General features: G+C 47.6%; 2 protein-coding genes across 3 annotated transcripts; one reads left to right on the top strand and one right to left on the bottom strand.

The window, feature by feature from the left end:
* The first annotated feature begins 337 nt into the window (after positions 1-337).
* On the top strand, positions 338-2,720 carry C3H1orf74 (chromosome 3 C1orf74 homolog). Of its 2 annotated transcripts, none has more exons than XM_057727421.1 (2): positions 338-916; positions 1,630-2,720. In XM_057727421.1, exon 2 carries the CDS (start codon positions 1,725-1,727, stop codon positions 2,514-2,516), a length of 792 nt encoding a protein of 263 aa, XP_057583404.1. In that variant the 5' UTR covers positions 338-916; positions 1,630-1,724; the 3' UTR covers positions 2,517-2,720. The 2 variants fall into 2 exon arrangements, with proteins under 2 accessions (XP_057583404.1, XP_057583405.1); XM_057727422.1 differs by having other exon boundaries at positions 338-920.
* A 5-nt stretch (positions 2,721-2,725) lies between these two features.
* TRAF3IP3 (TRAF3 interacting protein 3) lies at positions 2,726-21,607 on the bottom strand. Its single transcript, XM_057727413.1, has 15 exons — positions 21,143-21,607; positions 19,330-19,477; positions 19,115-19,178; positions 18,839-18,863; positions 18,547-18,576; positions 18,358-18,453; positions 11,821-11,892; positions 9,396-9,536; positions 9,136-9,273; positions 7,836-7,950; positions 7,230-7,292; positions 5,680-5,739; positions 4,437-4,573; positions 3,587-3,700; positions 2,726-2,981 (listed from the first exon to the last, which is right to left on the bottom strand). The coding sequence occupies exons 1-15, from the start codon at positions 21,467-21,469 to the stop codon at positions 2,889-2,891; spliced, it is 1,623 nt and encodes a 540-aa protein (XP_057583396.1). The 5' UTR covers positions 21,470-21,607; the 3' UTR covers positions 2,726-2,888.
* Between the last annotated feature and the right edge of the window lie 6,227 nt (positions 21,608-27,834).

Below are 27,834 nucleotides of genomic sequence, written 5' to 3'. Positions count from 1 at the left end.
TTTCTTCCTGATGACCTGGTTGAAAAGCTTCCGCATCTCTGCCTCTCATTTCTCATGTTAAGTCAGCAAACTGAATTCCTACAACTTGAGCTCCATGAAGGTGGGGGTTTTGTCTGTTCTGTACGCTGCAATACCTCGGGCGCCCAGAAGCATGCCCAGCACACTTTTTTTCGGAGTGAATACTCATGCCTTTCACACCCTGCTCAGAGATGACAAACTTTGGCCAGGACACTTGTCCACCCACTTCTCGGAATTCAGCCTCTCAGGATTTAGGTAGGTCAAAGTAACAACAACAACAACAAAAAGCCACTTTGCAGCACCACCCACAGGTGAGAATATTATGCAAAACAAGTCGCTTGTCTTGAGATGAGTTTCGTTTGGAGGGGAAAGTGCACTGCTCCAGAGACAAATCAAAGGATGTTTTCGCGCCTAGTGCCCTGCTTCTTCTGCCTTCCGAGTCAAATGGGACACCGGACTTAACACACAAGGAAGACGAGCGGCGGAGCCGAATGAAGGGTGCCGGCGAGACACCACCTTCACCCACTTCCCTACGTCCACTCCCGCCCCTTTTCGTTCTACGCAGACGGGTGGGGCCGGCATCTGTCTGGCCGGAAGGGGCCGGGCCGCAGGCACCCAAACTTCCGGCATGCCGCCGGGCGGCGCTGCCTGTGGTTCTAACGCGAGGCGCGAGAGCGGGCTGGGTGACGTCACGGTAGGCGGTGGGACGGGGGATGTTTGGGGCATGCGCAATAGACCGACTTCGCCGACCCGGGTCCGGCGGGCCGTAAAAGACAGGCCGACGCGGGCGGGATTTCCAGTGTTGCGGCTGGGGGAGGGGGCCTAGCGGCTTTCCTGGCAGCATGCAGGAAACTGGCAGGGGTTCCTGAGCCTGAACCTGCAGCGAAAGTAGAAGAACGTATGTATGTATGAGAGAGACCTCTGCTTCATTTAACAAATCACGATACTATGCTCAGGAAACAGTGTGGGGGTTGAGGTGAGCCCATCGCCCGAAGGTTGATGGATGTCCAATAGTAGGGGAAGGCGGGACCAGCAGAAGTTAAAATACAAGCCTCTTGTAATGGTAGCCGATTTTATTTATTTACTTTTCTGTCTCAGGGTGAGATGCTTGGTAGTCCACATTCTAGTGTATAGTAGTTTAATCAGATTGCTATTACTTACAGCTATTCTTGGCGGGAAGAGAGGAGGGAGTCAGCAGTGAAAAGAGTGCGTTTGGAACCTAGAACTATGTCTCAGAGGGCAGTTTTAGGTGAAATGCTCAGAATTTTGCCAGAGACTGTTCTGCCTCTTTTCTGCCCCAAACTCCTTAAGGTCTGAATCAGAGAAAATAAATTACAACAGGTAAAATTTAGGATGAGAGCCAGAGAGAATATAAATCTAGCCGTAGGCCAGAAAGATACATAAATTTGGGACTAAGGGAGACTCAGTCAACCAAAAAATCAGGTAGCATTGATGACCCCATCTTGTCTGGGCTGGGTTAGCCTTCTAAAGCAGAGGGAGGGGAAAATGACCTCTGGAAGATACTGTAAGACTTAAGGGAAAGCTCTTGGCAGGTTTCCTGGTATATCACTGGCTGCTGTTAATAATCCCCTGCTACTGCTTTGTTTTCAGGCCCTTCTTCAAGTGTCTGGAGCTCAGAGATGCAGCCCAGGGGAGGGAACTGTGACTAGTTAAGGAGGCCATGCTTGCTCTTGCTGCCAGATCCCATGTCGACACCAAGTCCTCAGTTGCTGGTGGCAGCTGCTCAGCAGACCCTGGGCATGGGAAAGAGACGAGGCCCACCCCGAGCTGTCTGCCTTCATCTAGCTGGAGAGGTGCTGGCTGTAGCCCGGGGACTGAAGCCAGCTCTGCTTTATGATTGCAACTGTGCAGGGGCAGCAGAGCTCCAGAGCTATCTGGAGGAGCTGCAGGGCCTGGGCTTCCCGACCCAGGGACTTCACATCCTTAAGATTGGAGAAAGCAGCCTGATTGTCCTTCCTGAGCATGTATGTCAGCACTTGGAGCAGGTGCTGCTTGATTCCATAGCCTTTGTGGACGTTTCCAGCTCTCAACCTCACCCTTCCGTCTGCTCCCTGGACCAGCTTCAGGACTTGAAGGCCTTCATCGCTGAGATCATCACACATTTGCGGGGGCTGTGGAGGGACCGATCCCTGGCAGTCTCCTGCAGCAGGCTCCATTCCTCAGACTGGAATCTCTGTACTGTGTTTGGGATCCTCCTGGGCTATCCTGTCCCCTATACTTTTCACATGAACCAGGGAGATGACAACTGCTTAGCCCAGACTCCACTACGGGTGTATACTGCCCGGATCTCATGGCTTTGTGGTCAACCACCAGTCTTGCTCTATTCCTTTAGTGTCCCAGAGAGCTTGTTCCCGGCCTTGAGGGACATTCTAAACACTTGGGAGAAGGACCTTAGAGCTCGATATAGGAATCAAAATGACTTTGCTGACCTCAGCATCTCCTCTGAGATAGTCACACTGCCAGCTGTGGCCCTCTGACTTTAACTCTTCCTGTGTGGAAGGTGCTCAGTAAATGATCAACTCTAGGTCAGGGATGGCAGATAGGAATCATGTCAAGTGCCAATTCCGAGCATTTCGAGGACACTAGGAAAGAATGCTGTAATCAGTTTGCCATTTCTATGCTGAACTGGACTAGGAGAGTAGACCAGGATGCTTCAGGAATAAACAGTTCTTCGGAACAGAGATCATCAGGTGAAATTTATTTATTTTTACAGCATGTTAAAAAAAATAACAAAGTTAGACATCTCAGTTGAGTTGGAAAATCCCACACGGTTTAAGTATCCAAACCTGAGTTTTTTTAATTGAGTTTCTTGCTTCTGATCTTCACCCAAGGCAGCTGTCACTAGTTGTTCAGAGCATCAGGCTGTCCTTGTTGGCCAGGAACACTGCCACTGCTATAGCAGTCAGTGCCATCAGCATCAGGAACCATCGGCCACATTGCCTCTGAGGAGGGAGGGGTGAAAAGAGAAAGAGGCCATGGGTTGGTCAGAGAAGATGCAGGCAAAAATAATCTTCCTTCTTCCTGTCCTAGCGCAGTGGAAAACCTTGGGTTGGTGGAGAAGAAAAAGCTTTTTATATCACTGTCTCTCACTTTGCCACCTCCCTTGGAATAAAACCACTTTATCAGTGGTCGCTGGCCCAGCGAACCACAGCCAGCAGGGGCCAGGTACTTAAATACTGATATGAATAATCAAAAGTGGAAAATAATTTAGCAGAAATTATATTATTCTCTGTTTATATTCGTTTTGCACTCCTCACTCTGTCCTTGCCACTACGCTCATAATAGACTAAAAGAACACCATTTCACACTTTAGCTAGTCCTAAGTTTTTCCCTTCAGGCTCAGGAGTTCCATGAAGATTAGGCTTGGAGGCGTGAGCCAGTGTTTCTTTCCATGGTTGCTGTACTGCCAGTACGTTACAAACCAAGCTGAACGGGGCACGCTGGTCAGATGTTGGCATGGGCTGAGCAATTACACCAGCAAGATTTGGCTAAAGGAGGAATCGTCCCACCATCATCTAGGGCTGTATGGGAGGATAGACCCTCTTACTCTGCGAGGCGGCTGCTGGCTCTGGTTCAGCTCTTCTCGACAGTGCTGCAGCTTACGCAGGCAGGAGAGATACTCGTCACTGAGGTTGTCTAATTCCGAATGCAGTTCTCTGCACTGCGGGGCGGGGGAGAACACCAGCAAGGTCATTAAGACAATCCTGTGGGTACAGAGCCCAGGTAGGGCAGAGGGCCCTGTGTAAGTTACCCTGTCATTCCTTTGGAATTTGTACTACCATCCTCCCTTCCCAGCCTTTCTCAGAGCTTTCGATTTGCCTTCTGACTGTCTCACCTAGTTAACTCTGTAATGTGCTCATTTAAATGATGGATTATAATGCACGTTATTATGTTATACATGTAAGTGTGACAGTTGTATGTGCAACTGCTTTGTAAATGGGGACACACAAAAATGAAGTTCCTATAGCACACACAACCTGGAAGTGATCTCAGTGCAAGTCTCTGCCAGGAGCTAGTGCCTGCGAATACTTCTGTAGATACGTATTTTTGTGAGTACGTAGGAAGAGGTTTGTTATTTAAAAGAGACTGTATAAACTTTTAATATACTCCATGTAGGACAGAGTTTGAGGAATTAACGTGTTTATTAAATGTGTTTGAGTTTAGGTTGACTTTCCGAAAGGTAACTCTTTAGTAAAACCTTGAATAAGGGTTGGTATAAATAAGGAAGAGAAACAATTGACAAGTTAACCTGAAAGCAAAGATGTTTTATGCAGGCAAGTGAATACCTTCAGGCATCCAGTCACAACTTAAGCTCTGAAATGCTTGCTGTCTGGCTGCCTCCCAGCAGCTTCTCTATCACTGTAGGATGAGCCCCTTGCTACCTGAGGTCACCTCACCTCCTTTTCCTTGGCCAGGAGCTGCACAGTTTTCTTTTGGAGCTGGTCTCTGAAATCCCAGTCTTTCTCCTTTCCTGGGCCCTCAGGCTCCACTTCATTATGGGAGGGCTTTGGACTCCACACGGGTAAAGCCTGATCTAAAAAAGCAGCCAGATTCTCAGTGATAATGACCACACCTCTGAGAAAGGGCCCTGACACTGAGAGAACCCTTAGGGGTGAGGGGAAGGGATGGGAGGGAACAAGGAAGGGCCTGTCCCTGGCCAGATTGCGTGGATTGCAATTCTCTGACTTTTAAAGAACTCCCATTGGGACATGCTCAGCCTGGACAGGGAGCTGGAATTTGAGCTCCTTGAGGGCATTGTTGGCATCTTTTCTTAATATCTCTAGTCCTGTCTAATGCCAGATACTTTTAGAAAATACTTCTTAGCTTAGTTTCTTTCGTTGCATGTCACATCTTTTAGTCTGGTAGGTTTGCTGGATGCTTCAGTATAACTCCATTTTCCTTCTGTCCTTGTTTCAAAATGATGAGATGAGAATGGACGTCATATCCTAGAATTCATCTTCATGTAGTGAAAGATTGTTTTTCAGCCACCTGGCAGTCTGCATCTTGTGAAGAGAACCCTGGACTGAGAGTCAGAAATTCTGGATTGTTGTCATAGCTGTGTCCTTAAATTGTATGACCACAGACCTTCATTTATCTTCGTTTTCTTATCCATCTTATGTGGGCATGATAATTCCTACTTTACATTTTACCCAGTGATTGTGATGAGAAAACAAAGGGCCATGTGCAGTGGATAAATGAGGAGCTTTTGTCCCCTCCAGAGGTGTGATGAATTCTTCTCAGAAAGCTAAGGCGGCAGACTTGAGGGCTAAGAGTGAGGTGACTGTTGTGTGTGACGTGGTTTCTACTTGGGGAGCTGGACATGGTTTGGAAAGTCAAGGGTAAAAATTGACATAAAATCCTGAGTTCAAAATCAATTTATTGAAATGTTCAACACAGACGTATGTTTTCAGAAGGAGTAGGAATCCTTTTCACAGTTTATATACCTCTCAGGATAGGAGGCTAACTAACTAACTGTTCTCAGAGCCAGTGATGGGTCCTTAAAATGCTCCTCTAGCTCCCTGACCTAACAGACTCCCAGAGCTGGGTGGGACTCCAAGAGGTCATGTAGTCCATTCCTGTGCCTTTAGGCGGGCAAGGAAAGAGCAAAATCTTAGAATTTGTGGAAATAAATTTGCTGACCTTTCTTTGTTAAGAGTTTCTCCTGTTCTTGAAGCTGTAAGGATTGAGTCTGAAGCAGACCTGTTGGAAAACACAAGGAACTTGGCTGTGCTAGCATATTTCCTGCAAAGAGTATCTTTTCATAATTTCACTTAGAACCTTGATTATTGTGTTCCCATCTGTAGTTGGCTGAATTGTGTCCCCCTTGCAAATTCCTATGGTGAAGCCCTAACTCCCAGTACTTCAGAATGTGACCCTATTTGGAGATAGGTTCTTTGCAGAGGTAACCAAGTTAAAATAGGACGTTAGAGTGGGCCCTAATCTAATATGACTGGCGTCCTTATGAGAAGGGGAGATTTGGACACAGATGTGGGTGGATGGAAGACATGTGAAGAGATGGAGAAGACAGCCATCTCCAAGCCAAGGAAAGTGGTCTAGAACATATCCTTCCCCCAAAACCCTCGGAAGGAACCAACGCTGTCCAGCACCTTGATTTTGGACTTCCGGCCTCTAGAACTATGAGAAAACAAGTGTCTGTTCTTTAAGTCACCCAGCTTGTGGTGCTTTGTTATAAACACACTGTCCTGATACCTCTTCCTACCATGCACCTTTAAGTCTGCTGAAATGTTACCCTAGAAGAAAGACTTTCCCAGATGACCCTGTGTAAAATAGCAGCTGTTTTCTCTTTAACCTGCTTTATTTTTTCTCTGTAACATTTGTTAATACCTGACACATATTAGTTCATAGAAACTCCATACTCCACTGCAGTGTTTCCTTAGAATGCAGTTTTCATTAGGGATGAAACTGTGCCAGTTCTGTTCATTACTGTATCCTCAGTGTGTATCCAGGGTGCCTGGCACTTAGTAGGGGCTCAATAAGTATGTGTTGAGTAAATAAAGGCATGATTTTGGAGTGACTTGCCATTCAGCCCCCTCTGTGTAGGAGCCCGGCTTCTGCTGGGGTTCTTTCTCCCTTTCCCCTGTGGCTGCCTTGCTCTTTTCATGTACACTGCTGTTTGCATGAACCTTCTCTGTCAGGGTGTCAGAGGTTAGGGGGGTGGGCAGCCAGCAGAGCTATTAACTGAATCAGGTTCTCCAGCTTTTCAGAAATTGCTTTTCTTCTGAAACGTCCCTTTTCCTCTTTGGCCTCAACATGTGATTTTGAAGTGGATTGAGGCATATGTAGTGTGAGCTTATTTTCTGAACCACCCCTAGTGACAGAGGTCTATGGGACATATGTACATAATAAAGTAGAATATATAAAATAAGAACTACCATAGAAAACCCAACACTTATTGAAATCTGCAATTCTCAGGGAAATACAGGTGGTTGTCCTTGGCATGGAGGAGAAAGGTACAAACAAACAAAAAAACCCAAAGGCTAATAAGGAACTTGTGAAGAGCTATGTAAATGACCTCAGTGCACAAGAAGAAGGTCTGAAAATGCAGAGGTAGAGGATATGCCAAGGGCTGGGCCCCCATCCCCCCTCTGGTTGCCTTTTGTGGCAGGGGAAGCCCCAAGAACACCAAAAAGCCACCTGTGTTACTTTCCGAATCTGGAAAGGGGACTTACTCTGCAACTGCTGTACTTTGGTCACCAGTGCGAGTTTCTCCTCCTCGGACCTCTTTAGTTGATCTGAAAATGAAATAATGCAAACCAAAGTAGAAGAACCTAAGACTTAACGAGCTCACCCCTGAAGATAGAAATTAGTAACAGACGCTGTCTGGCCCAGGGCCTCTGACAAGTGTCAAGTGGAAGTTGCTTTTTCTTCTGCTTGTCCCAGTTCTGAAGAGGTAAACCAGAACCCGACTACCTAGGATTTCAGCTGTATCAACAATGGGCTGAATTAAGGGTTGTATGTGCCCATAATTTGATCCTCTCTTAGCTGACAGAGGCTGTGACTGGAAACCTTCACTATGCCTTGTGTTTCAGCTGACCTTTTGCTTTAAATTAGGAACGCGGCCTTGGCACATGACTGCTGTGGGAGCAACTGTGCTCTGGCTTAGAGGGATGGGCTGGATCCTTTCAGTCTTGAATGATTAAAGCAGCCCTGCCTTTTTCTCAACGTAAAATGAAATCGCCAAGTCAACCAAACAAACAAGTGAAAGACTGAAGCCTTTCCATCCAGCTTCCTTTCTCTGGGCTCCCTCAGCCAGAGGCCTCCAAGGAGAAGGGTACCTTGTAGGTGCTGGGTGTCCCCCTGGAGGCATTCAATCTTGGCCTGCAGCTCCTGGTGCTCGTTCTCTAGAAGTTGTAGGGCCTGGTTCATCTGTAAGTCTCTACTGTCTGCTCCCTGGAGGGAGGAGGAGGGGTGGACACAAGCAGGTCAGTGCTAGCATGGAGGTGGGGGACAGATCCCAGGGAAGAGGAAAACTGTAGGAAATTGTGGAATTTTAGAGATAGAAGGAGTCTTAGGGAAATGGAACTGTAGGAAGAGTTCTGAAATTCTTCGCTTTGCTCTATTCCTCACGCGTACAGCAGTGCGTTAGATTCTTGACGTTCACAAGGGATTCATTTGGGTAAACACCCAGATTAAGGAGCACCGCGTCATCACTTTTCTGGACGTCTTCACTTTGCCTTTACTTCTCATTCTCACGCTATGGATTTTCGGGGGTGGGGAGGGGGGTAGGATCATTTTCCACAAAGAATCGAGGTTAAAAAGAAAAAGGCGTTCATGAGAATTGCCTTGTAGGTGATTTGAGGAAGAGAACAGTGGGTGAGGTGTGGCTGCAGTGCTGCGCCCAGCGAGGTTCCTTCCTGTGATAATGACTCACTTGCTGTCTCTTATCAAGTGGGCTGCTCAGATCCCTGCTTCAGTAAAAGTACAAAGAGACGCTTTTGAGGTGGGTCCTCAAAATTCCAAACCAAGTAAGTAAAATCTGTGAAAAACAATCGCTAATATTCATTGAGGGTTTATATGTGTGAGGCATTGTGCTAAGTGCTTTGCATGGATTACCTCACTTAACAACAATCCTATGATAGATGTACTATTATTATCCTCATTTTACAGATGAGGAAACCGAGGCTTAGGAAGTTAGTTAACTTCTCCAAGGTAAACACAGATTGGAAATGATGGAATCCTTGAGAATGCCAAGGGTCTACTGTAATGGCTTAAAAAACACATTGGCAAGATGTGTTAGTTGATACTCAAAACTGTAAGTAAACTGGTGACGTCTGTTCTGCTCCAGTAGTGGGCATTTCTGAACTGGATGCCCTGCTGGGATGGGGTGCAGAGAGTGGGTTGGGCTACGACAGAAGGCTGATGAATATTCCAGCCCAGCCTTTTGTATTTGGATGATGTCATTCAAATGAAGACTTAGGTCATTTGCAGGAGCAGCGCAGACATCCTTGCTAAACTCAAAATTAGATTTGACCCCCCCCCCCCCACAGCAGCAGCTTCCCTCATCACTGCTGTCAACACCTCCCTTGCCTAAACCCTGCCTTCCCTCCCTACCTCCCTACCCCCAGGGCCTGGTACCTGCAGTTTGGACTGAAGAACGTGCAGCTGGCTCTCCAGTTCTCTGTGCTGGGCCCCTAGGGTCCTCCAGTCCTCCTTCAGAGCCTCATACTGGCTCTTCCAGTCTTCACACTTCTGCTCGGCCAGAGCCAGGGACCGCTGAGAGAGATCAGAGGAGAGGGTGGTGCCTTGGAGGTTCCAGAGAGTCATGCAGCTGGCTCCCTGGCCGGCCAGAGCACCCCAGGGCTCCCAGCCCCAAGGATGAGGGAGCATCCCCACACCTGTGTGCTTTGCAGTTGCTGTTCTGCGCTCATTTTCTCCTCCAGCACTTTCTGCAGTGACTCCTTGGCCTTCTGCTCATAGCTGTTTTTCTGGTCTTCCATCTCTAATAGCACCTTTTTCATTCCGCAAGGGGTGTATTTCTGTAAATTGATGCAATTCAACAAATACACATTGAGCTACTGTGTCCCAATCCCTGAGCAGGGATACAGAAATGAAAAGAAATTAGTCCTTGCCCACAGGGCAGGGATGTCAGTAATCTGGTGGACCTTCTTCCAGGCTGGAGGTGGGCAGGGAAAAGTCCCTCAGGTGATGTAAGAGGTGAGTGGGGATAATAAACTGCCCTGGGCATGCTGCGCATTCTCCCCTAGACCTTCCAAAGGTGCTTGAAATCCAGCATTTCCAAAGGGAAGTCATCTTTCTAAACCTGCTCCTATCTCAGTGAGTGGCATCATCACCCACCCAGTCTCCCAAACCCTAAACCAGGGAATCATCCTTGATTTCTCTCTCAGCTTCTCCAAGGAGTCAGTTCATCATCAAGCTTTGTCAAGTCAACCTCTTTAATAGCTCATACCTGTATCCTATATCCCTTCTGCCACTCCTTAGCTCAGACCCTAGTAACACTATTATATGGATTATATAGGGACTACATATTATCTTCAAGCCTTGCCTCCCTTCAAACCCTTTTCAGGCCTGCAGCTAGAGGTTCTTTCCAAAACTTAAATCTGATCATGTCACAACTTGCTTAAATCTCTCAGTGGCTTTCAGTGTTCTAAGGATCAGGTCCAAATTCCATGGCATGGTTCTTGCTTACAAGCCCAGGCTTTCATTCCTTGCTGCCTCCACCCAAGCTGAACTGCTTGTAGGTCCCCTATGCACTGTGCTTTTCAGCCTCTGCCTTTGCCCATAAAGCTGCTTCTACCTGGAATATCCTGACCCACCCTTTCCACCTGGTTAACTTCTACTCATGCTCATGCTCATGCTCATGAATCTTTTCAGCCCAAGAATCATATAAATTCCGATAAACTTGGCTAACCACGCCTTTTCTCTAACCCTTTATGGATTAGGTAGTTTTACTGGTTTTCACATAGTATCCAGATTTCTAATCTGTTGACTCATGTGTCTCCTCTAAGGGACTGTAAACTCCTTTGAGGCAGGGAGCATTTTTAAAAAAATAAAATGGTTTTTATAGCCTCAGGGATCTGAACAATCTTCAGTTATACTTGTTTTAAAAATTAATACATTTGCATTTTTAGAATTTCTGGCTTCAAGATCAAAAAGAAAAAGACACAAGAGCAGCTTTGCAAATTCATGGGCGTCTTGCCCTTCCCATGCTTTTCATTTTTATGCCCTGTGATTTTGGGGAAAGCAGGAAGCTTTTACTGTTGATTTTGGGTCACCCAACCAGGTAAAAGATAGTCTAGATAATGTAGATTTAGAGTTCAATATGAAATCATTTCCATTTAGCTTTGGAATCATCTGAAAATGTGGATTTAAATGTTGAGTGGGTGTTACATTCTTGTAATTGTCATTAGAAACTAGATACAGGACTTACTGGTTGAGATCATACATGGGTATGTCTAGATTATTGGACTTGACCGTGCTGGTCACCGGCCAGCTTTATCCCCTGTTGAAAATGAGTAGACCAGCATTCTGGATTATATGTCAGTCTCTTATGAGCTTGACTGGCATCATTTAGTTAAGAATCTGACAAAGTAGGTCACACTGAAAAAATGAAAGTTGTGGATCAGCAAACCCATAGACTATATAAACTATGTTTCCCTGCAGAATTCTAACTACATGGCCACACCTAATCTTCCTAACATCAAGTGGGAGCAGTCTGGCCGCCCCATCTCATTCTCTTGACTCACCTCCCCACCTGTCAGACACCTATCACTTCTTAAGTGTGAAAGCTGAGTTCGTTCTGTCTCATATAATCCAAGATTGGGCCAATCAAGAGATTACTGGAGCTGGATAACAGTGCCACAGAAAGCCAGGAGTCACAATCTTTTACTATCTCCCAGGGATTGCTGCTAGATAAAAGTTGCCCATGGGATGAAAATCATTTTGTGAGTCTTCATTGGGCCTGTGAAGCTCTGTCCAGGTGAGCTGAATCTTTACCAAGGGCCTCTCCCTATGTTTCCAGGTATTCCCGAGGTTCCCCTGGAGCTGGCAAAGTGCTCGGTGCTGGGCTTCCTTTCCCAGGGTGCAAAGGGAAGGACACCAGGAGAAAGGGAGCAGGGGATGGAGATAGTGTTTTAGTGAATTGGAGACCAAAGTGAAAATGGTAAAGGCCAGAACTGGGTGAGTAGGGATGGGTGCATTAATTTCTAGCAGGTGATGTTTCTAGAAAGTAGGCTTGAGGGTCAAGCGTTCTCTCCTTTAATTCTAGATTCCTGGACTAGAAGTGTCCTCCTGAATGCTTACCTGGGTACAGGTGTGCAGTTGGTTTTCTAAGGATCTCAGTTTGCCCTTCAATTTGTCTTCATTAAGCTGGCCCTGGAACAAATGGGAAGAGTTAGTGAGTCTGGGCCAAAATATAGCATGCAAAGACTTTTGTTCTGTATTCCCAGCCTACTGCCTAGAATAAACAGTGTTTGTGGAACTGAGCTCTTTCAGGAGGTAGGGAGAGGGAGAGATGACAAGGGATGTTTGGAAAGAAGAGGCTCTTTTCCTCTTTCTCTATAATAGGAGAAGGAAGAATCAGACTGGCCCCCAAAGTCCTCTGTGTACCTTAAGGTTTTCTATCAAACGGCTCAGGGTATCATATTGGGGGCCCATTTGAAGGGAAAGCTTTAAGCTCTTCTTTTCTTCCCTCATTACCTCTCTCCCCTGTCTGTTTAGGCACCTCTGTACTCCTCACTCCTCTCAGTCTAGCGCATGGATCTTTACCTGTAAAGGCCAATAAGACTAAAGGGGTCTCCCTTCCCAGGGGGAGCATACTTCCCCTCCCTTACCCCCTGTTATGGGCTGAATTGTATCCCCCTAACCTCCCCGTAACATTCATATGTTGATGTCCTAATCCCCAGTACTCCAGAATGTGACTGTATTTGGAGATAAGGTCTTTAAAGAGGTAATTTAGTTAAAATGAGGTCATTAGGGTGGGCCCTAATCCAATATGACTGGTGTCCTCATAAGAAGAGAAGGTTCAAAAACATCAGGACGCAGAGGGAAGACAGCCATCTGCAAGCCTAGGAGAGAGACCTCAGAAGAAACCAACACTGTTGACACCTTGATCTCACACTTCTAGCCTCCAGAACTATGAGAAAATACATTTCTGTCCGTGAAGCCACCCCGTCTGTGGTACTTTGTTATAGCAGCCCTAGCAAACTAATACAGTCCCCTCCCTGCCACACACACACACACACACAGACACACACACAACTCAAGATGAGAAATTCTTTAGGAAAGCAGGAAAGGGAGGAGAGGTATTAAGGCAGGGTGTGTATGTGTGTGTGGTAGTGACAGTGGTGGTAAGAGGACTTCCCAGAAAGCCATATTCTACGTATTTATTCACGAGCTGGGTCTGTCTAGCAGCATTTTGGACATTCCAAGAGGGATGCTAATCTCAATGGTGAGGGTGGAGAAGGCAGGAAGGCCCACTATCCGTTTCTCAGTTTTTCAGTATTTCTGCTGAGCAGCTAACAACGTCCTTGCCGCTTTGCTCTTTCCTCCACCTGTAGATGTCTTGCTTTTTCCCAGGCAGGGTTTTGTTCTTCCAGCCCTGGGTTTGATTTAAGGTTGTGTGTGAGGGGGTGGGGGAGGGGAGTGCCATGGATGAGAGCCAGTTTCCCAGAGAAAAGGCCGTGGAGTCTCTTTAGCGGTAACTGGTTTTCGTTTCCTTCTGCTGGCTTTTCTAACCAGGCCCCGTGGGATGCTTGTGAGGTCTACAAATTATATTTCTCCCCAGGCCTGAGACACCACGTCCCCTCTCAGTCAGGCGGCTTGGACATTTCCAACCCTTACAACCTTTCTGGTCTCTAAGGCCAGTGAGCAAAGGAGACTCTGTTTTGAGGTCTCTCCCCATCAGTGAGTTTCAGGGCACCTGGGGGAGGCAGGAAGTGGTATCTCACAGCTCCTGTTTTGATCTTGTTTGGCTCATTCTTCTAACCCTGGGAGCCAGGGGGCGCCCCCACCCTTTTTCCTTCCTGTATTCCTCAGCTGGGCCTTGCACAAGCAAAAGGTTTTGCCAAAAATAATTTTTCAAAGTACCTGCTACTATTAATGTTTTTCACAGTGTCTCGTGTGAGAGCCGAGAGTCAGGAATTTGGCATCTACAATAACCACAGGGCTTTGGGACAGATAAAAGAGATGGACAAAGACTTCCACTGTTCTGGGCTTTGGAGTAATTGGGAAAAATTACTCCCCTACATGGCCTGTTCATTATTAATCCATGAGTCCTGAAATCAACTCCCTCTGCCCACACCTCAGCTCCTGGTTCATTTCATCTGAGATCATCTGACTCTGTGTTTTCCTTTGCCTAAACTCTTACTATGCAGAATGCAATCAAAACCACTGAATTTGAAGGTTTATAGTTGCAATAGTTTGGAAGAAAACAAACAAGCCCAAGGCAGTATTCTTACAATTCCCCCAGTCGCCTGCATTTTCTGGGTAGCTCCTTTGTCTTTTCTTAGTATGGTTCTAATCCAGTATTTTTGCCTCTTCCAACTATTTTTGTGCTTTAGTCGCACCCCAGATTACTTTTCCCTTCATGTTGCAACAGAAGACAATTCAGGCTAGCCCCTTCAGTGGGGATGAAGGACCACCCAAGTCTGGGGCTTGAAAACATCTCTGAGGCACAGGTCTGCCTTCCTAGACGCCCCAAGGCAGGCAGGAAAGTTGCAGCCAAGTTGTTGCAAATGGGGCATGCAGTTTCCTGGTCTGTGCCCCAGCTCTCCCCACATGAAGCCCAGTGGTACAGTATGGGGGAAGAAGCACTTTTTACAGACTAGTTGTGGACTTTTTTTGGCATTTGCATTCCGGGAACCCAGGGTTTAGCGAGCATAGGTCCCCCGGTTGTAAAAGGGAGCAAGGTGGAGGCCATACACACCTGGTGCTGGTCTGAGGGCTTCAGCTCCTGCTTCTGCTTGGCTTCCCCCTTGCCTCTGATCTGCTCTCCAGAAACACCACCACCTCACCACAGAAGCACCAGCCCTCTTCTCATCTCCCTGCTCTAGCAGCGGTTGCTTAGGGGCTGCAGCCAATCCCCTGCTGTGCTGTCATCTCAAGATCTCATTTCCACTTTGCAGAACTTAAAACCCCAGCGGGCCCTGCTTCGGGTTTGTATTGCCCAATACTGAGGGCTCGCTTTCTCTACTTCCTGAACTGTTTCTGCTCCGAAGCTTGGACCCAGCTCAGGAGTCTCTGCAGTGCCCCAGGACCTGTCCCATCCAAAAGGCCCAAAGTCAGCTTGAAGGTGGAGGCAATAGAGGCAGCTGATCCCTGGTGTTCTAGCAGAGCTTGTGCTGAGCTTCTCTGCACGTGAAATTGGAGATTCAAATTATGGAGGCCAAATGGAGACAAATAAAGGCCTGGACTTGGCTGAATATCAGAGTCCCTGCTCTGGCCACAGTCTTCCAATTACTTTCCCCAAATACTGCAGTCTGGGACAGTCTTTTCATTGAAATTGAGGGGTAGGGGGAAGCAAGAGCTGTTAACTGAAAAATCTGAGACTGTTTTTCTTAAAAACAGGAAGCTGGGGGGTTGGTGGGGAGGAAGAAGAAGAGAAGGGTGAATATTAGGAGGGGAGGGAGAAGGGAGGGAGAAAACCACAGCCGGAGCGCGGAGCAAAAACGCCCTCAGAGTCTACCTTGGAAATGTTTCATAATAAATCCTCCCCATTCCCACCCTACTGGCTGTATTTCAAGCTCTGATTGTGTCTTCCCTGAGATGTTACAAGAGCTTTGACCACCCCTAAACCCAATCGGAGCCAGGGTCCTCATTGTTGTCAGAGAACCTTTTATAAGGTTTATAAAACACAGATCTGATCAATTGCTTCAACTCAGTTCCACAGCCATCTTTTCCCTTTTATTTATTTGTTTATTGGCCATGCCACATGCCATGTGGGATTTTACTTCCCCGACCAGGGATTGACCCCATACCCTCTGCACTGGAAGCTTGGAGTCTTAACCACTGGACCCCCCAGGGAAGTCCCTCACCGCTATCTTAGTACATGTGCTGCCAAACGAGCACAGCTCCATGACTACTGGACCAGCTCCTTCTCAGGATGGGCTGGACGCTGCTAAGTGTAGGGCTTTAAACCCGAGGCAGGTGTGGTCCCATTGCTACCCTGCTTATTGCCTGCAGCAGTGTTTCTCAAACGGGGGTGGCATGCATTCTCATGAGATGTGTATGTGTATATATATATGGAATCTATAACTATTTAAGTTTGAGATATCCTATTTGACAGGAAAAGTTTAAGTGCCATAATTCTAGAGACCTGTCTAAGGCCCTTTTGATCTTATCTTTGGAGCTACTCTGACACAATCCCTTCATTTCCATCACACTCTGCTACACCCCGTGCTTTATTACACCTAGGCCTGTAATCATTCTGATTCCTTTACCATAAGCATCCTTTTCCTTTCTACTTTTTCTTTCCCTTCATCATTCCTGCTTCTGTACTGGTAAACTCCTATCCATTCCTTCCAGACCCCGCTAAAGTGGTCCCTTTGCTTTGGAGCTTGCCTTATACCACCTCAGGCAGAAGAATTGCTCCCTTCTTGTGTCGCTTTGTAGAAAGTGCTGTTACAGCTTTAGCACACTGCAGAGGAGTTATTTATGACTTGTCTCTCTCTTCCTGGCTGCTATGGGAACTCCTCAAGAGCAAGGACCCTACTTCTTTCTGTCCCTTTAGCATCCAACCCAGCACATAATTGGAGCTTTTCAGAGGTCTGTTGAATAAACGAGTGAAACAGTCTCAATTTAGTTCAGCACCAGAAACCACCTGGTGTGCACAGCTGTCTGTCTCAGGCTCCTACTCTGCTATGAAAACGACTTCCTTAACCAGCAGGAGCCTTGAACACAGACACCTAAATCTGGGTACAATGACCGACGTGAGGAGGGAGGGCTGAGCCTACGAAGTCTCTCTGACATCACTGCAAACTTCTCAGTTTTGTCCCATGCCCTCGCATCCCATCTCTCCGTCTAAGCACAGCCATCTACGTGGTAAGGTCAGATGTTCACAGAGGCCTGGAAGGTTCTGTGTTCTCTCTGTGCATCTGGGGCTTTCTGCTCCAGTGGTGTCAAACTGCTTATGCTCCCTGAACATTAAAGTCTAGGGGTTTCAATATGGGGTGCAAGGACCCCTGGGAATCCAGGATCTGCAAGGTCTTCCCTTTTCCAACTACATGTCTGTGTGAGGCTGGATTTTCCTCACATGCTTCACCCAAAGCAATGTATTAACCACAGACTCAGCGCAGACAGAAATGTGAGAATCTAGCTGTCCTCTGTTCAGATGTTAAAAAGATTTGCAAAAGAGTAAACAATGCCACTCCTCTCACTATTTTTTAAAAAATATACTTATTTTTCACAAAAATATATAATTTAGGTTCACATGTAATCTATTTACTATTGTTATTTTAAAATTAATACATACTTTAAGATTCCTGTTTTCGTTTCAAAGTGGCAAATATAAAAAGTTCCTAGGATTTTAATAATTTTTTAAAGGAGTATAAAGGGGCCCTGAGATTAAAATGCTGGTGACCCGTTGCATTAGAATATATTATGCCTCTGGTTCTTTGCCTGTGCTGTACCCCCGGCCCAGAATATAGTTCTTGTTTCCACATTATCCTGGAAAATACTAATATAACTATAAATATTTCCCTGGTTCTCCCCTTCTGTGGAGTCATTCATTCCTCCTTGTATTCTTTTTTTTTTTTATAAATTTATTTATTTATTTATTTTATTTGCTGTGTTGGGTCTTTTTTGCTGTGCATGGGCTTTCTTTAGTTGTGGTGAGTGGGGGCTACTCTTCGTTGTGGTGCGTGAGCTCCTCATTGCCGTGGCTTCTCTTGTTGCAGAGCACGTGCTCTAGGCACATGGGCTTCAGTAGTTGCAGCACATGGGCTCAGTAGTTGTGGCTCACAGGCTCTAGAACGCAGGCTCAATAGTTGTGGCGCATGGGCTTAGTTGCTCCGCGGCATGTGGGATCTTCCTGGAGCAGGGCTCGAACCCGTGTCCCCTGCATTGGCAGGCGGATTCTTAACCACTGCGCCACCTAGGAAGCCCCTCCTCCTTATATTCTACTGTATCCTGAAAACATTTATTTCTCATATCTTTGCATTGTTCAGGCATCTCTCTCCCTGACAAAACCGCAAGCTCTCTGAAAGCAGGAACCCTGTCTAATTAATCTCATTTCCAGTGCTCAGTGCAGAGAACATTATGACTATTTGTTGAATGAATGGACTAAAATCAGGAGGTCTGAATTTTAGTTCCAGGTCTGCCTCTTACTAGCGGTGTGACTTTGGACAAGTCACCTGACCTGCCTGGCACACAGTTGCCTCATCAGCAAAATGAGAAAACTAGACTAGATAATCTCTAAGGTCCCTTCCAGCTTTGACATTCATGTCTGGGCTGAATAATAGGTGCATGGTGGCTTGGAGTTCATATTGGTGTGAATCCCATACAAAAATCGTTGACGTTTACCACAGTCAGTAATGTTAACTGAATTGGGACCATCCTTTCTTTCTTCCAACGAATTAAAAAATGGAGACTCTTGCTTCTTTTTGTTCTGGGTCTTCTCTGATTATGTAGCCGCATGGCTGTCAGCTGATGACCCTGGATTTAGCCAAGCTCTCCCATGTATTGACTGTGACATGTCTGACCTCCAGATCTTAGCACCATCCCCCACCTTCAGCCTCTTCAGTAGTGAGAAAGCCCCTTCTCTTGCTGGGATGGTATGGAAAGAAGAATGAGACAGGCACACATCGAAGCCCATAAGCTTCGTTCAACAAAGGTTTCCCATACCTGCCAAGAGCTGTCAGAGGCCCGAATCAGGGTGGACAGTAGGTCTTGGAGAATCACCATTTTCTGTTTTAGAACCAGCTCCCTCTGTAGGGCCTCCTGAAGGGCAAAATGCAAGAGGGTAGGATTATCTTGGAGGAGAACGGAGCAGCTGGATGGAGCAGCTGAGGAGAGAGTTCACGTGTTACTTACTTTGAGGTACTCAGACAGCTGGATAATTTCCTAGAGAGAAAGAAAAACGTATTTAAGAAGACTGTAGGTTCCCTGAAATCCTAGAACGTGAAACCCGAGCCAAGATTGGCTTGTGCTGAGTAACTTTTCTTCCTTGACTCGGGGTGCCTCCAGGCCCCCATGTCTATGCTCTTCCAAGACGAGGGTGTCCCTCCATCCCAGCTGAGTTTACCAGGGAATTCCAGAATGTCAGAGCTTGGGAGGAGCTTAGATGCCATCAGATTCAACACCTTCACCATGAGGATTTTCTTACCTTATCTAGAACTGCAACTCCATAACTGGAAAAGAAAAAAAAAGACAATGGATCAGAGAAACAAGGGTGTCAGGAGGCAGTGTACTGATTCCTTCTCTAATCACTTCTGAAAAGCCAATAGGGTGGGGAAGGCCTTCCTTTTTCTTAATTAAGGTGGATGTGGAAATTCCTTGTGTTCCTCTCCACATTCTGTAGGAGGATATTCAAGTAAACGCCTAGAAGAGAGGAACGGAAGGGCTGTGAGGGAGCTGGGTCAGGAACATGATAGGTACTCACCTGGTTTGCTGACTGGCATCGTTCTTAATGGTTGGCTTTGTTTCCTCTGCCTTTGTCTGAGTGCCTGAGGAATGGGGTATAAGGTGCTTCAGAACCCACAGGAAAGGCAGTGAGGGAAGTGGGGAGCGATGGGGACTCTCCACTGCCAGTGAGCTGACACTGCCGTGGCAGGATTCTCTGCAGGCCCCAGTGGGTGAGGGAGGCCCTGCTCTTACCACGGTGGTGTTTGGGTGGCTTCCTGATGGGAGAGTCCTGTGGTGGAAGGCCCCCAGCCTGGGAGACGAGGTGGCCAGCCAGATCTCTCCAGTTGCCTGAAGGAGGATGGTGTGGGGTTGCAAAGACCTCGGAGCTGGTCCCTGATACCTGGAAAGCAAGTGGGGGATGCTGAGAGCCTAGGTAGAGCCTCTTAGAACAGATTTCTCCAGCTGACTGCAGAAAGATGAGCCAGTGATCAAGTTTTGGGTCCAGAAAACCGAAAGAACCCATTCAAGCCTTCAAAGATAGAAGGTTATCCCTTTTCCTGCCCTCCCTTGTCCTGGCTGGTGGGGTCTGTCCTTCTCAGGCCAGGCAAACGGGGAGCTGGGCTTGTCTCCGATTACTCTCTCTAGAGTCCCTGATCCCAGCCACTTACACAGCCGGCACGGCACTGTAGAAAGAGAACTGGTCTGAGGTGAACGTGAGGGGATCTGGGGTCAGGTCCTGCCTTTTCTTGGTCTCAGGCTCCTGTCTGAGTAATGAGGAGTTTGGAGTAGATGGTCTCCAAGGTGCCTTCCATATTCTAGAGATGGCTGCCTTCCTCTTAGTAACAGCTGGCCTATTGTTGAGGTTTTGTGTGAAGGGAAGGGAAAGTAGGCAGCTGCAGGGAGGCCTGTAGTAGTCGTCGTCACAATTTCATCTGCTAGTTTTATGTTTTCTTCTTACAAATTAAAAAATTCTATGTAACGTAACACTAAAAGCTAAGCCATGCCTGGAGCAGCTAATCATGCAGACTCACTCAATCTCAAGAAACCTTAAATAACTGACAGCCTCAGGAGGACTGCTTTAGGTAGCTGTGTTTTCTGTTCTTTTTCTCTTTAAAATTATTTTTTTCAAGGAAAGCACTCAGAAGCCTTCTTGCCTTAGAAAGTACACAGCTGGTTTTATTTTACAGGTGGGCTTGAGGGTCATTTTTCTGAACAGCACCTCCTGTTGTGGATAACAGATGCACTGGTTAGGAAGGCCTGACAGAGCACCTCCTCTGGGGACAGTACAATACCACTTACTGCCAGGGAATCCAGAGGGCCTCTCCCTGCTGTCCACCTGCTTAGAGTGTGGATAGGGAGACACAGAGGGCTTGCTGGCTGAGATCATTTCAACATACCCTGGTTTGTGCCAACACTGCTCCTTCCCAGGGCAAACTAATGGACCCTCTAAGAGTTACACGGTCTTAGAGGATTTATAGCCTCATAAGGACCACAGAGAGCGAGCTGGCCTGGTGAAGTTAGGGAAGCTAAGGCTTCCTGGACCAGATGTGGCCTTAGGTGAGTGAAATTAGAATTGGGATGGCCCAAGGGAAAGAGAGAAGGTGGGTGATCCAATAGCCTTGCAGAAGAGTAGAGAAGAGAAACGTGTGTGTGTGTGTGTGTGTGTGTGTGTGTGTTTATGATTTGGGGGGGATATCAAGAAGATTGGTCTGTGTCCCTGGCCCACAGTAAGCATTCAATGAATGTTTGTTAAATGATGGATAAATGAATGCTGTAGAAGTTAGGTCTAGATAGACTAAATTTGAACTAACACTAGGAATTGTTTTTAAATTATTTTTTTCTCTCTTTCTTTGCAAGTGCAAAACAAAAAAATAGCTAAACAAAACCCCCCCGCCAAACAAAACAACAAAAGTATCTGTTAAGTAAGTGGCTAAGGGAGACTTAATGATGACTGAGGAAGGAGGGACTTCATTTAAATCACTTCTTAGTGACCTTGTGCCTACCCACCTGTCTTAGTCCCGCACCCCATCCCCTCCAGAGCAGTGTGTCCGTCGACATGGCCCACCTGCTGTCTGGGGGAACAGATCCTGTTGGCCCAGGACGAGGGCTCCTTGAGGTCAGTGGCCTGGCCTGGCCTCCTGGAGGGACCTGGCTCCCTGGGCCTCGGACTCTGTGCCTTGCCTTTCTCCTCCACCTCCAGGTTCCTCCGTCTGAAAAACTGCTGTTGTCGGGCTCTCTGGGCCTGTGACCTCTGCTGGGTCCTCAGCACCTTCCCCGCCTGGCGGCAAGTGGTCACGTTGGGGCGGCAGCGGCGGCTTTCACGGGTCTCCTGCCGGCGCTCGCACTTGGCCTCGTAGCTCTCAGCCCACCGGCTGGGGTCTGGGCTGATCATGATGACCTCCCGAGCACCTGTTGTGCTTGGCTTCCAGTTCCTGGAATAGTTGCCCTGTCTGCCAAGTGCCAAGAGGGAGGTGAAGAGGAGGGGTCAGGAGATGGGCAGAAAAATGACCATCTCCCTGGATGAGGGGGCAGAAATAGCACAGCATCACATACATGTGGGTTGAAAACTGAGGAGGGGATGATGTCACACGGGGACTCAGGACTTCTGGGTTCAGCCTCTAGACTAATTTCTGCTCTTCTCTGGCCTGCGTCTCCCCTTCTGCAAGGTGGTGAGATTCCTCTGCTGTCACTTCTTCCTTGACCATGCATCTCACTCTGCCTCTAAGTTAGGGGAACATGAGAAATAATTGATAAAAATCACTAAAAGCTTCTAGCCTTTTGCGTGGCAGATGGGGATGTGTTCCTTTTCCAGGGACTTTTAGAGAACCAGTTTAATTGGCTCCCTGTTCCCCAATCTAAAAGGAAAGTCAGCATCTTTACTGCTCTCTTGGCCCAGTTGTTACTAAAATAGGTGAGTGACTTTTCTCAAGGCCTGGAGAGATAGGCAGACCTCACAAGGTGTGACCAGTCCTATGACCAGCACTCACTGTCCTCTGCTTAGCCTTTAGCAGCCAGCTTGTGAGCCTGATGTGGGGCATGGTTTAGGAGGGGAACCCCACACTCTTGCCTCCAGTCCTGGAGTCCTGGCATTGGTCCCTTGGCACTTCACTCCTGGCACAGGACTGGGCTCTGACTCGCAGGTGCAGGACAACCCAAATCAGTGTCGGCTGAGGACTTGCCACTTGCCCATCGCTGGTCAAAACTCATTTCAGAACTTTCAGCTCAGTATCTCTCCAAGTGGCAGGTTCCATTTTTTTTAGAATCACCTCCCTGTTAGGGCTGAGTATAGTGCCAAGTCTACTTTCCTTAGCCTAGACACAGATTGGGCCATCGAAACCAGCAACCACACGGTTAATGCCTAAATAAGGCTATTGCAAACAAAAATGAAACAAAAGCAAACAAACAAAAACAATAACCAAAAGTCCCCAGGAAACCAGGCCTGGTGTAGAGGCTATACTTGCTGCCCCTTTACATGGCCTTACCTGCTACTCACAAAACCCCCAACCCTCACCCGTTCTGCCTTCTCTGTGCCCTTCTCTCTCTTTCCTATTCTCCCTCACCTACCTTCTGCAAATTTGTTTATTCTCCAAGAACTCTCTGATAGCACAGCTGAGTTGGGGCTGGACTTGGCTGAGCTGGATTCTGAGCACTGGAAATTCGGGTCCCTGCCTCCATTGAGCCTTGGAGTCAGCCCAGAGACGAATGAAGGGAGAGGGACTTCCCCTTACAGCTGCCACTTCTCTCTGTCCCACAACCTCACTACCCACTGCCCTGGGAACCTTGTTCCTGGGGAGGTCAGAGAGGGGTTTCTCAGCTTCACCGACCTGCAAACGTTTGCTTGCTCTGGCCTCTCGGGTTTATTTATAGGTCAAACAGACTCAACAGGTAGCAGCCTCTCTGCCCTTCTGCTGCAACTTCCCTGCTCTTCCTTGCTCAGTCTGGAATCCCCTGCAGGACTCTTGCTGTCTCCCTCTGATCACACCACTCCTTCCTGGGGCCCATGAGTGGGGTGGTCATGCCCTGAGCGGAGGTCTTACGTAGTCAGGCCCTGTCCTCTCTCCAGCGCCTGACTCTGCAGGCTTGGAGGGGCACCCTCTGGTCTCGGGCAGTGCTGACCCCAAGCAGAACTGTTAGGTTGTCAATGCTCATCCGCTCGTCCCATCCCTGGGTGCCTCTCCCCTTTCTTTAGGCTTTTTGCCTCACTCTTATTCTAAGTAGGGTCCCCTCACTTCTCACCTGCCACTTTCTTCATTTAAAAACTCAGTAAAAAACAAACAAACAAAAACAAACTTAGGGAAGGATCTGAGAGGCCCATTCATATTAAATTATGAACGACTGGATGTGCAGGTAAACTGCATGTTCAGAATCTATACTTGTGGTGTCCTGAGCCATAGTCCCTAAGCAGGGATAAATGGAGAAGGAGGGAGCCCCGACCCTGGACTCAGACTGTGTGGACTCCCATCCTGGCTCTGTCACCGACTGCCCACGTGCTTTTGAACAAGCTACTAACCATCTCTTAAGTCTCCTCATTTATAAAGTGGGAACCTACCTTCCGAGGTTGTGAGGATTAAAGAGAAAATGGACGTCAAACATCTGGGACATGGCACGTAATAAATGTTAGCTTTTCTTAATAACATGATTATTATTACTCCTGTCCTATTGATCTTGGATATTGAAGACTCAGTGCTATAAGACAAAGGTCCCGAGCTAACCTAGCACTCCAGGACCCAGGATGCCTCATCCTCCAATTCCCTCATCCCCTTTCTCTTTGAAGGGGTACTGTTTTCCCCACGGAGGGGATGCTGGTCCCGGGCTGGAATCATATTTACTGTTGCTCTGTTCATCCTGCCTCTGGGTGTGGGCTACGGGGAGAAAGGACTACTCTGTGGTCCGGATACAGCCGCCACCTCAGTTAGGCCTGGCAGGAAGGCAAAGGGGGTTGACGAATTGGTGTCTAGCCTGCCTGCCTCCCACCTTTAAAATGGGGGGTGCTAGGTCCCCTCCCTGTTTGGTTCCAGGTAACCCCTCAGGCTTCGTAGAGGAGGCAGGTTCCTTGATCGTGGGGAATCCTCCTGAGGGCTGTGGGGGCGCGATACGTGTGTGGCCTCTGTCTACACGCGTTCCCTGAAACACATGGCTGCCCTGCTCTGCCTGCTGGGGGACAGTCACTGGCACTTGTTACCCAAGCTGGGAGTTGCAGTAGAAAATCTCCTCAGAGATGGGAGTGTTCCCAGGCCTCCAGGCTCCCACCCCGGGTAGGATTTGGTGTGGCACAGCTGCGCAGAATCATACCCAGCTTTCCGGGAGGTCTTGACTATTCTGGTTTGCTTAAACACAAGAAGCCATGTGGCCTGCTGACTGACAGAGATGGGCTGTAGAAGAAAAAGGAACTGGTCTCCGTGTGGTTCAAAGAAAGGTCACTGGGCCACTGCCCAGGCAGCCCTTGGCGTCATGACAGGGCCCAGCTGGAGCTCTGGGAAGAGGTGGTACTGGCTGGGGGAGGCTGTCCTCACTGGCACGGCGGGGGTGGGGGTGGGCGGTCAGGGTGCGGCCCTCACCTGACAGTGGCCTGTCGCTGCTTTTCTACGTCTCTGCTCCTACTTCCTGGGTGTGTGTGAGATGAATGGCCTCCTGCATGAATGAACGGTCTGGCCCTCCTAGCTGAGAGCTCTGGGCGTGAGCTAGGAGAGAAGGGCCTGCACCCAAGCTGCTGGGAAGGCTATGGAGTGCTATGGGGTCCCTGCTGTGAAGGGAGCTGTAAACTGTACCCCCATCCCTGGGGAGCCCGAACCCTTAATCCTCTGACTCACTGCTCATCTAATCTTATGGATGGAGCAGTGAGCGATGGAAGCCGTGCCTCTGGAGATCAACACGGGACACTTTCCTGGTTCCCCAACCCCCAACACTCAAACTACACCATCCGCTCCGGTGTCCCCCCACTTCAGCCCAGGGGAGCTGGCAGACAGAGTGTCTTCTCCCCCACCCCAGAGTCGGAGGTCCCCAACCTGGACACAAAAGCCTCCTCCTTCTCAGTTACCTTGGGTCCCAGGCTCCAACCCAAGCAGCTCAGGAAAGCATCCCCAGCTCCTGGGCAGATCTTGGCTCTGGTCTCAGATGGGGCAAGCTCTCAATCCATGGCTCTGGGCCCCCTTAGCATTTCCCTTCTTGGTAATGTCTTTCTTTTTGCACAGCAGCCTTGTTGAAACAGGAAGCAGACAAAGCCACAACACTTGCTCACCCCAGTTCCTCTCTCTTGCTCTCTGGCACGATCCGAGGGGCCCCCGAACCCTTGAGGCCTCCAGGGCCGGGCTCAGGAGCTCCTCCCACCAATGGGCACCCCAGCCACCCTTTCTCTCGCTATTCGATTGGTCTGAGCTCTCGGGCAGTTTCAAGTCAAAAATCCCTTTCCAGGATTAGACAAGAATGGGTCTCTGGGTCAGATTCAGACCTTGCAGTTTCTACGAAGAGAAAAAAGGGCTTTTTGACCTGGAAGAAAGGTTCCCAGGGTAGGTTTGCATGTGTATCAGCTAGTTCTCTGTGTAAGGATTTTCTCTTTCCTTACTTTACCTCTTCCCAATTCTGGGGTTATAAAGACTCTCTGCTCTTCTAAAGTACTGGTATTTTTTTTTCCAGAATTCTGGAATGAGGTCAGGCTCTGAATTTGCTCCTTTCTGAAACAATGGGATGGGGGCCAGGGGGTTGGGGAAGGTGAAAAGATGGTGGTTGGGTGGCTGGGGAAAAAAGGGAGCAATAGCAGGCAGAATCTTGTGAAACTATTTCCTGGTCCCCTGAACTAGGAAATTTGGGGAAAAACTAAAAGGAACTTGTCCATGTGCATTAAAAAGAAAGTATTACAAATGCAATAGTCAGGAAACTCCCAAGAAGTTCAGGATAAGATGGTGGAGAGGGAACCGGATTGGGACAAGTTAACTGAATGGCTTTGCAGTCATTGTGCAATTCGCCGTGTCTGAATGGTCCATTCAGTGTCTGAATGGGTGAGTTATGGGACTCCCATGAAGTCTAAGACTTCACATGTGAGGCACGTAATGAGACTTTTAAACAGCTGTGCTAAGATAACAATTATTAACATGTCGGGAGTATGCCACAATCTTCTCGGCTGCCTACTGCTACCTCCAATTCTCTGAGGAGAAAGAGAACAAGGAGTAGGCGGGGGAAGATGCAGAGGATGGATTCTCAAGCACGGGGACTGAAGGCAAATGACATTCCCTCAGGATGAGAGACAATAGCCCAAGGTCCTGTGCCTGAAGCTTGACACATGGAGATGGGAATGAGGACAGAGGGGTTGGGGAGCCCAAGATGGCAGAGTAAGAGAATGTTATGGGCACAGAAGCATGAGAGGGTTCTGAGAGTTTAGGGCACTAGAGCGTAAGAGAGGACAGGTGATGGTAACAGGAATTCCTGTGGACCAATTATTTGGGTTCCACTGAAAGTCAGAAAGAAATGTGTATGAAGATTGAAATCTCTTTTAGGGCTATGTATTCAATGGGATATCACACCTTCTTTAACTGGGGTTTGGAGATGTTACAGGTGTGAGCTCAAGGTCACACAGGTTTGCCTGGCATCAGAGCCTGAGCTCTTAACACTATGGTCTGAGAACAATACAATTAATAAGGTTGTCATACCTGTCTATATGGAGAGAAAGAAACGTGTGCACGCATACACACACACACACACACACACACACACAGATAACTCTGAAAATAGAGAATGTACCTTATTTTTAAATGCCCATGAGGCATCAAAAAATTCACTATATTGATCATAAAGCAAACTTTATTTAAAAAAAGCAAACATTAGTCTAGTGTAATGCATTGAAAATAGACAGGATTTGACTTTTAGTCCGCTGCTACCCTTAATCAGTTGTGTGAGCTTGGCTTATTATTTTATTTCTACCCCAATTTCTTCATTTGTAAATGGGGAGGGGCCCTTCTGGAGCTAATACTCTCTGATTCTTTGCTTTCTGTTTAAAAATGTATTACCCTACCAAAGAATGATGTTAGACCCTGTAACACTATAAATAAAAATAAACTCAAAATGGATTAAAGACCTAACTGTAAGAGCTAAAAGTATGAAACTCTTAGAATAAAACACAGGGAAAAATCTTCAGGACATTGGATTTGGCAGTGATTTCTTTCTTACTCTTTAAAATTATTTATTTAATTTATTTTTTGGCTGCATCGGGTGTTAGTTGCGGCACGCGGGATTTTTGTTGCGGCGCGTGGGCTTTTTATTGCCCCGCACAGGCTTCTCTCTAATTGTGGCACGCGGGTTTTCTCTTCTCTAGTTGTGGCACGCAGGCTCCAGGGTGCATGGGCTCTGTAGTTGTGGCGCACGGGTTCCAGAGTGTGTGGCCTCTGTAGTTTGTGGCATGCAGGCTCTCTAGTTGAGGCACCTGAGCTCAGTAGTCGTGGCATGTGGGTTTAGTTGCCCAGCGGTGTGTGGGATCTTAGTTCCCTGACCAGGGATTGAACCTGCATCCCCTGCATTGGAAGGCGGATTCTTTATCACTGAACAACCTGGGAAAGACCCTTGGCAATGATTTCTTGGATGTGACACCAAAAGCACAGTTTGGAATGATGAAAAAGTTTCAGAAGTGGGTAATGGTAGATGGTTGCATAACAATGTGAATTACTTAAGTAGTGCCCCTAAATCTAAACTTTGTCATGTATATTTTACCACATTAAAAATTATTATATTTTGTGCATACAAAGACTATAGGAAAAAAGCAAACATTAG

This window comes from Hippopotamus amphibius, chromosome 3 (genome assembly GCF_030028045.1).
Source record: "Hippopotamus amphibius kiboko isolate mHipAmp2 chromosome 3, mHipAmp2.hap2, whole genome shotgun sequence".
Classification (NCBI taxonomy): domain Eukaryota; kingdom Metazoa; phylum Chordata; class Mammalia; order Artiodactyla; family Hippopotamidae; genus Hippopotamus; species Hippopotamus amphibius.
This window is presented reverse-complemented; position numbering and strand designations above follow the sequence as displayed.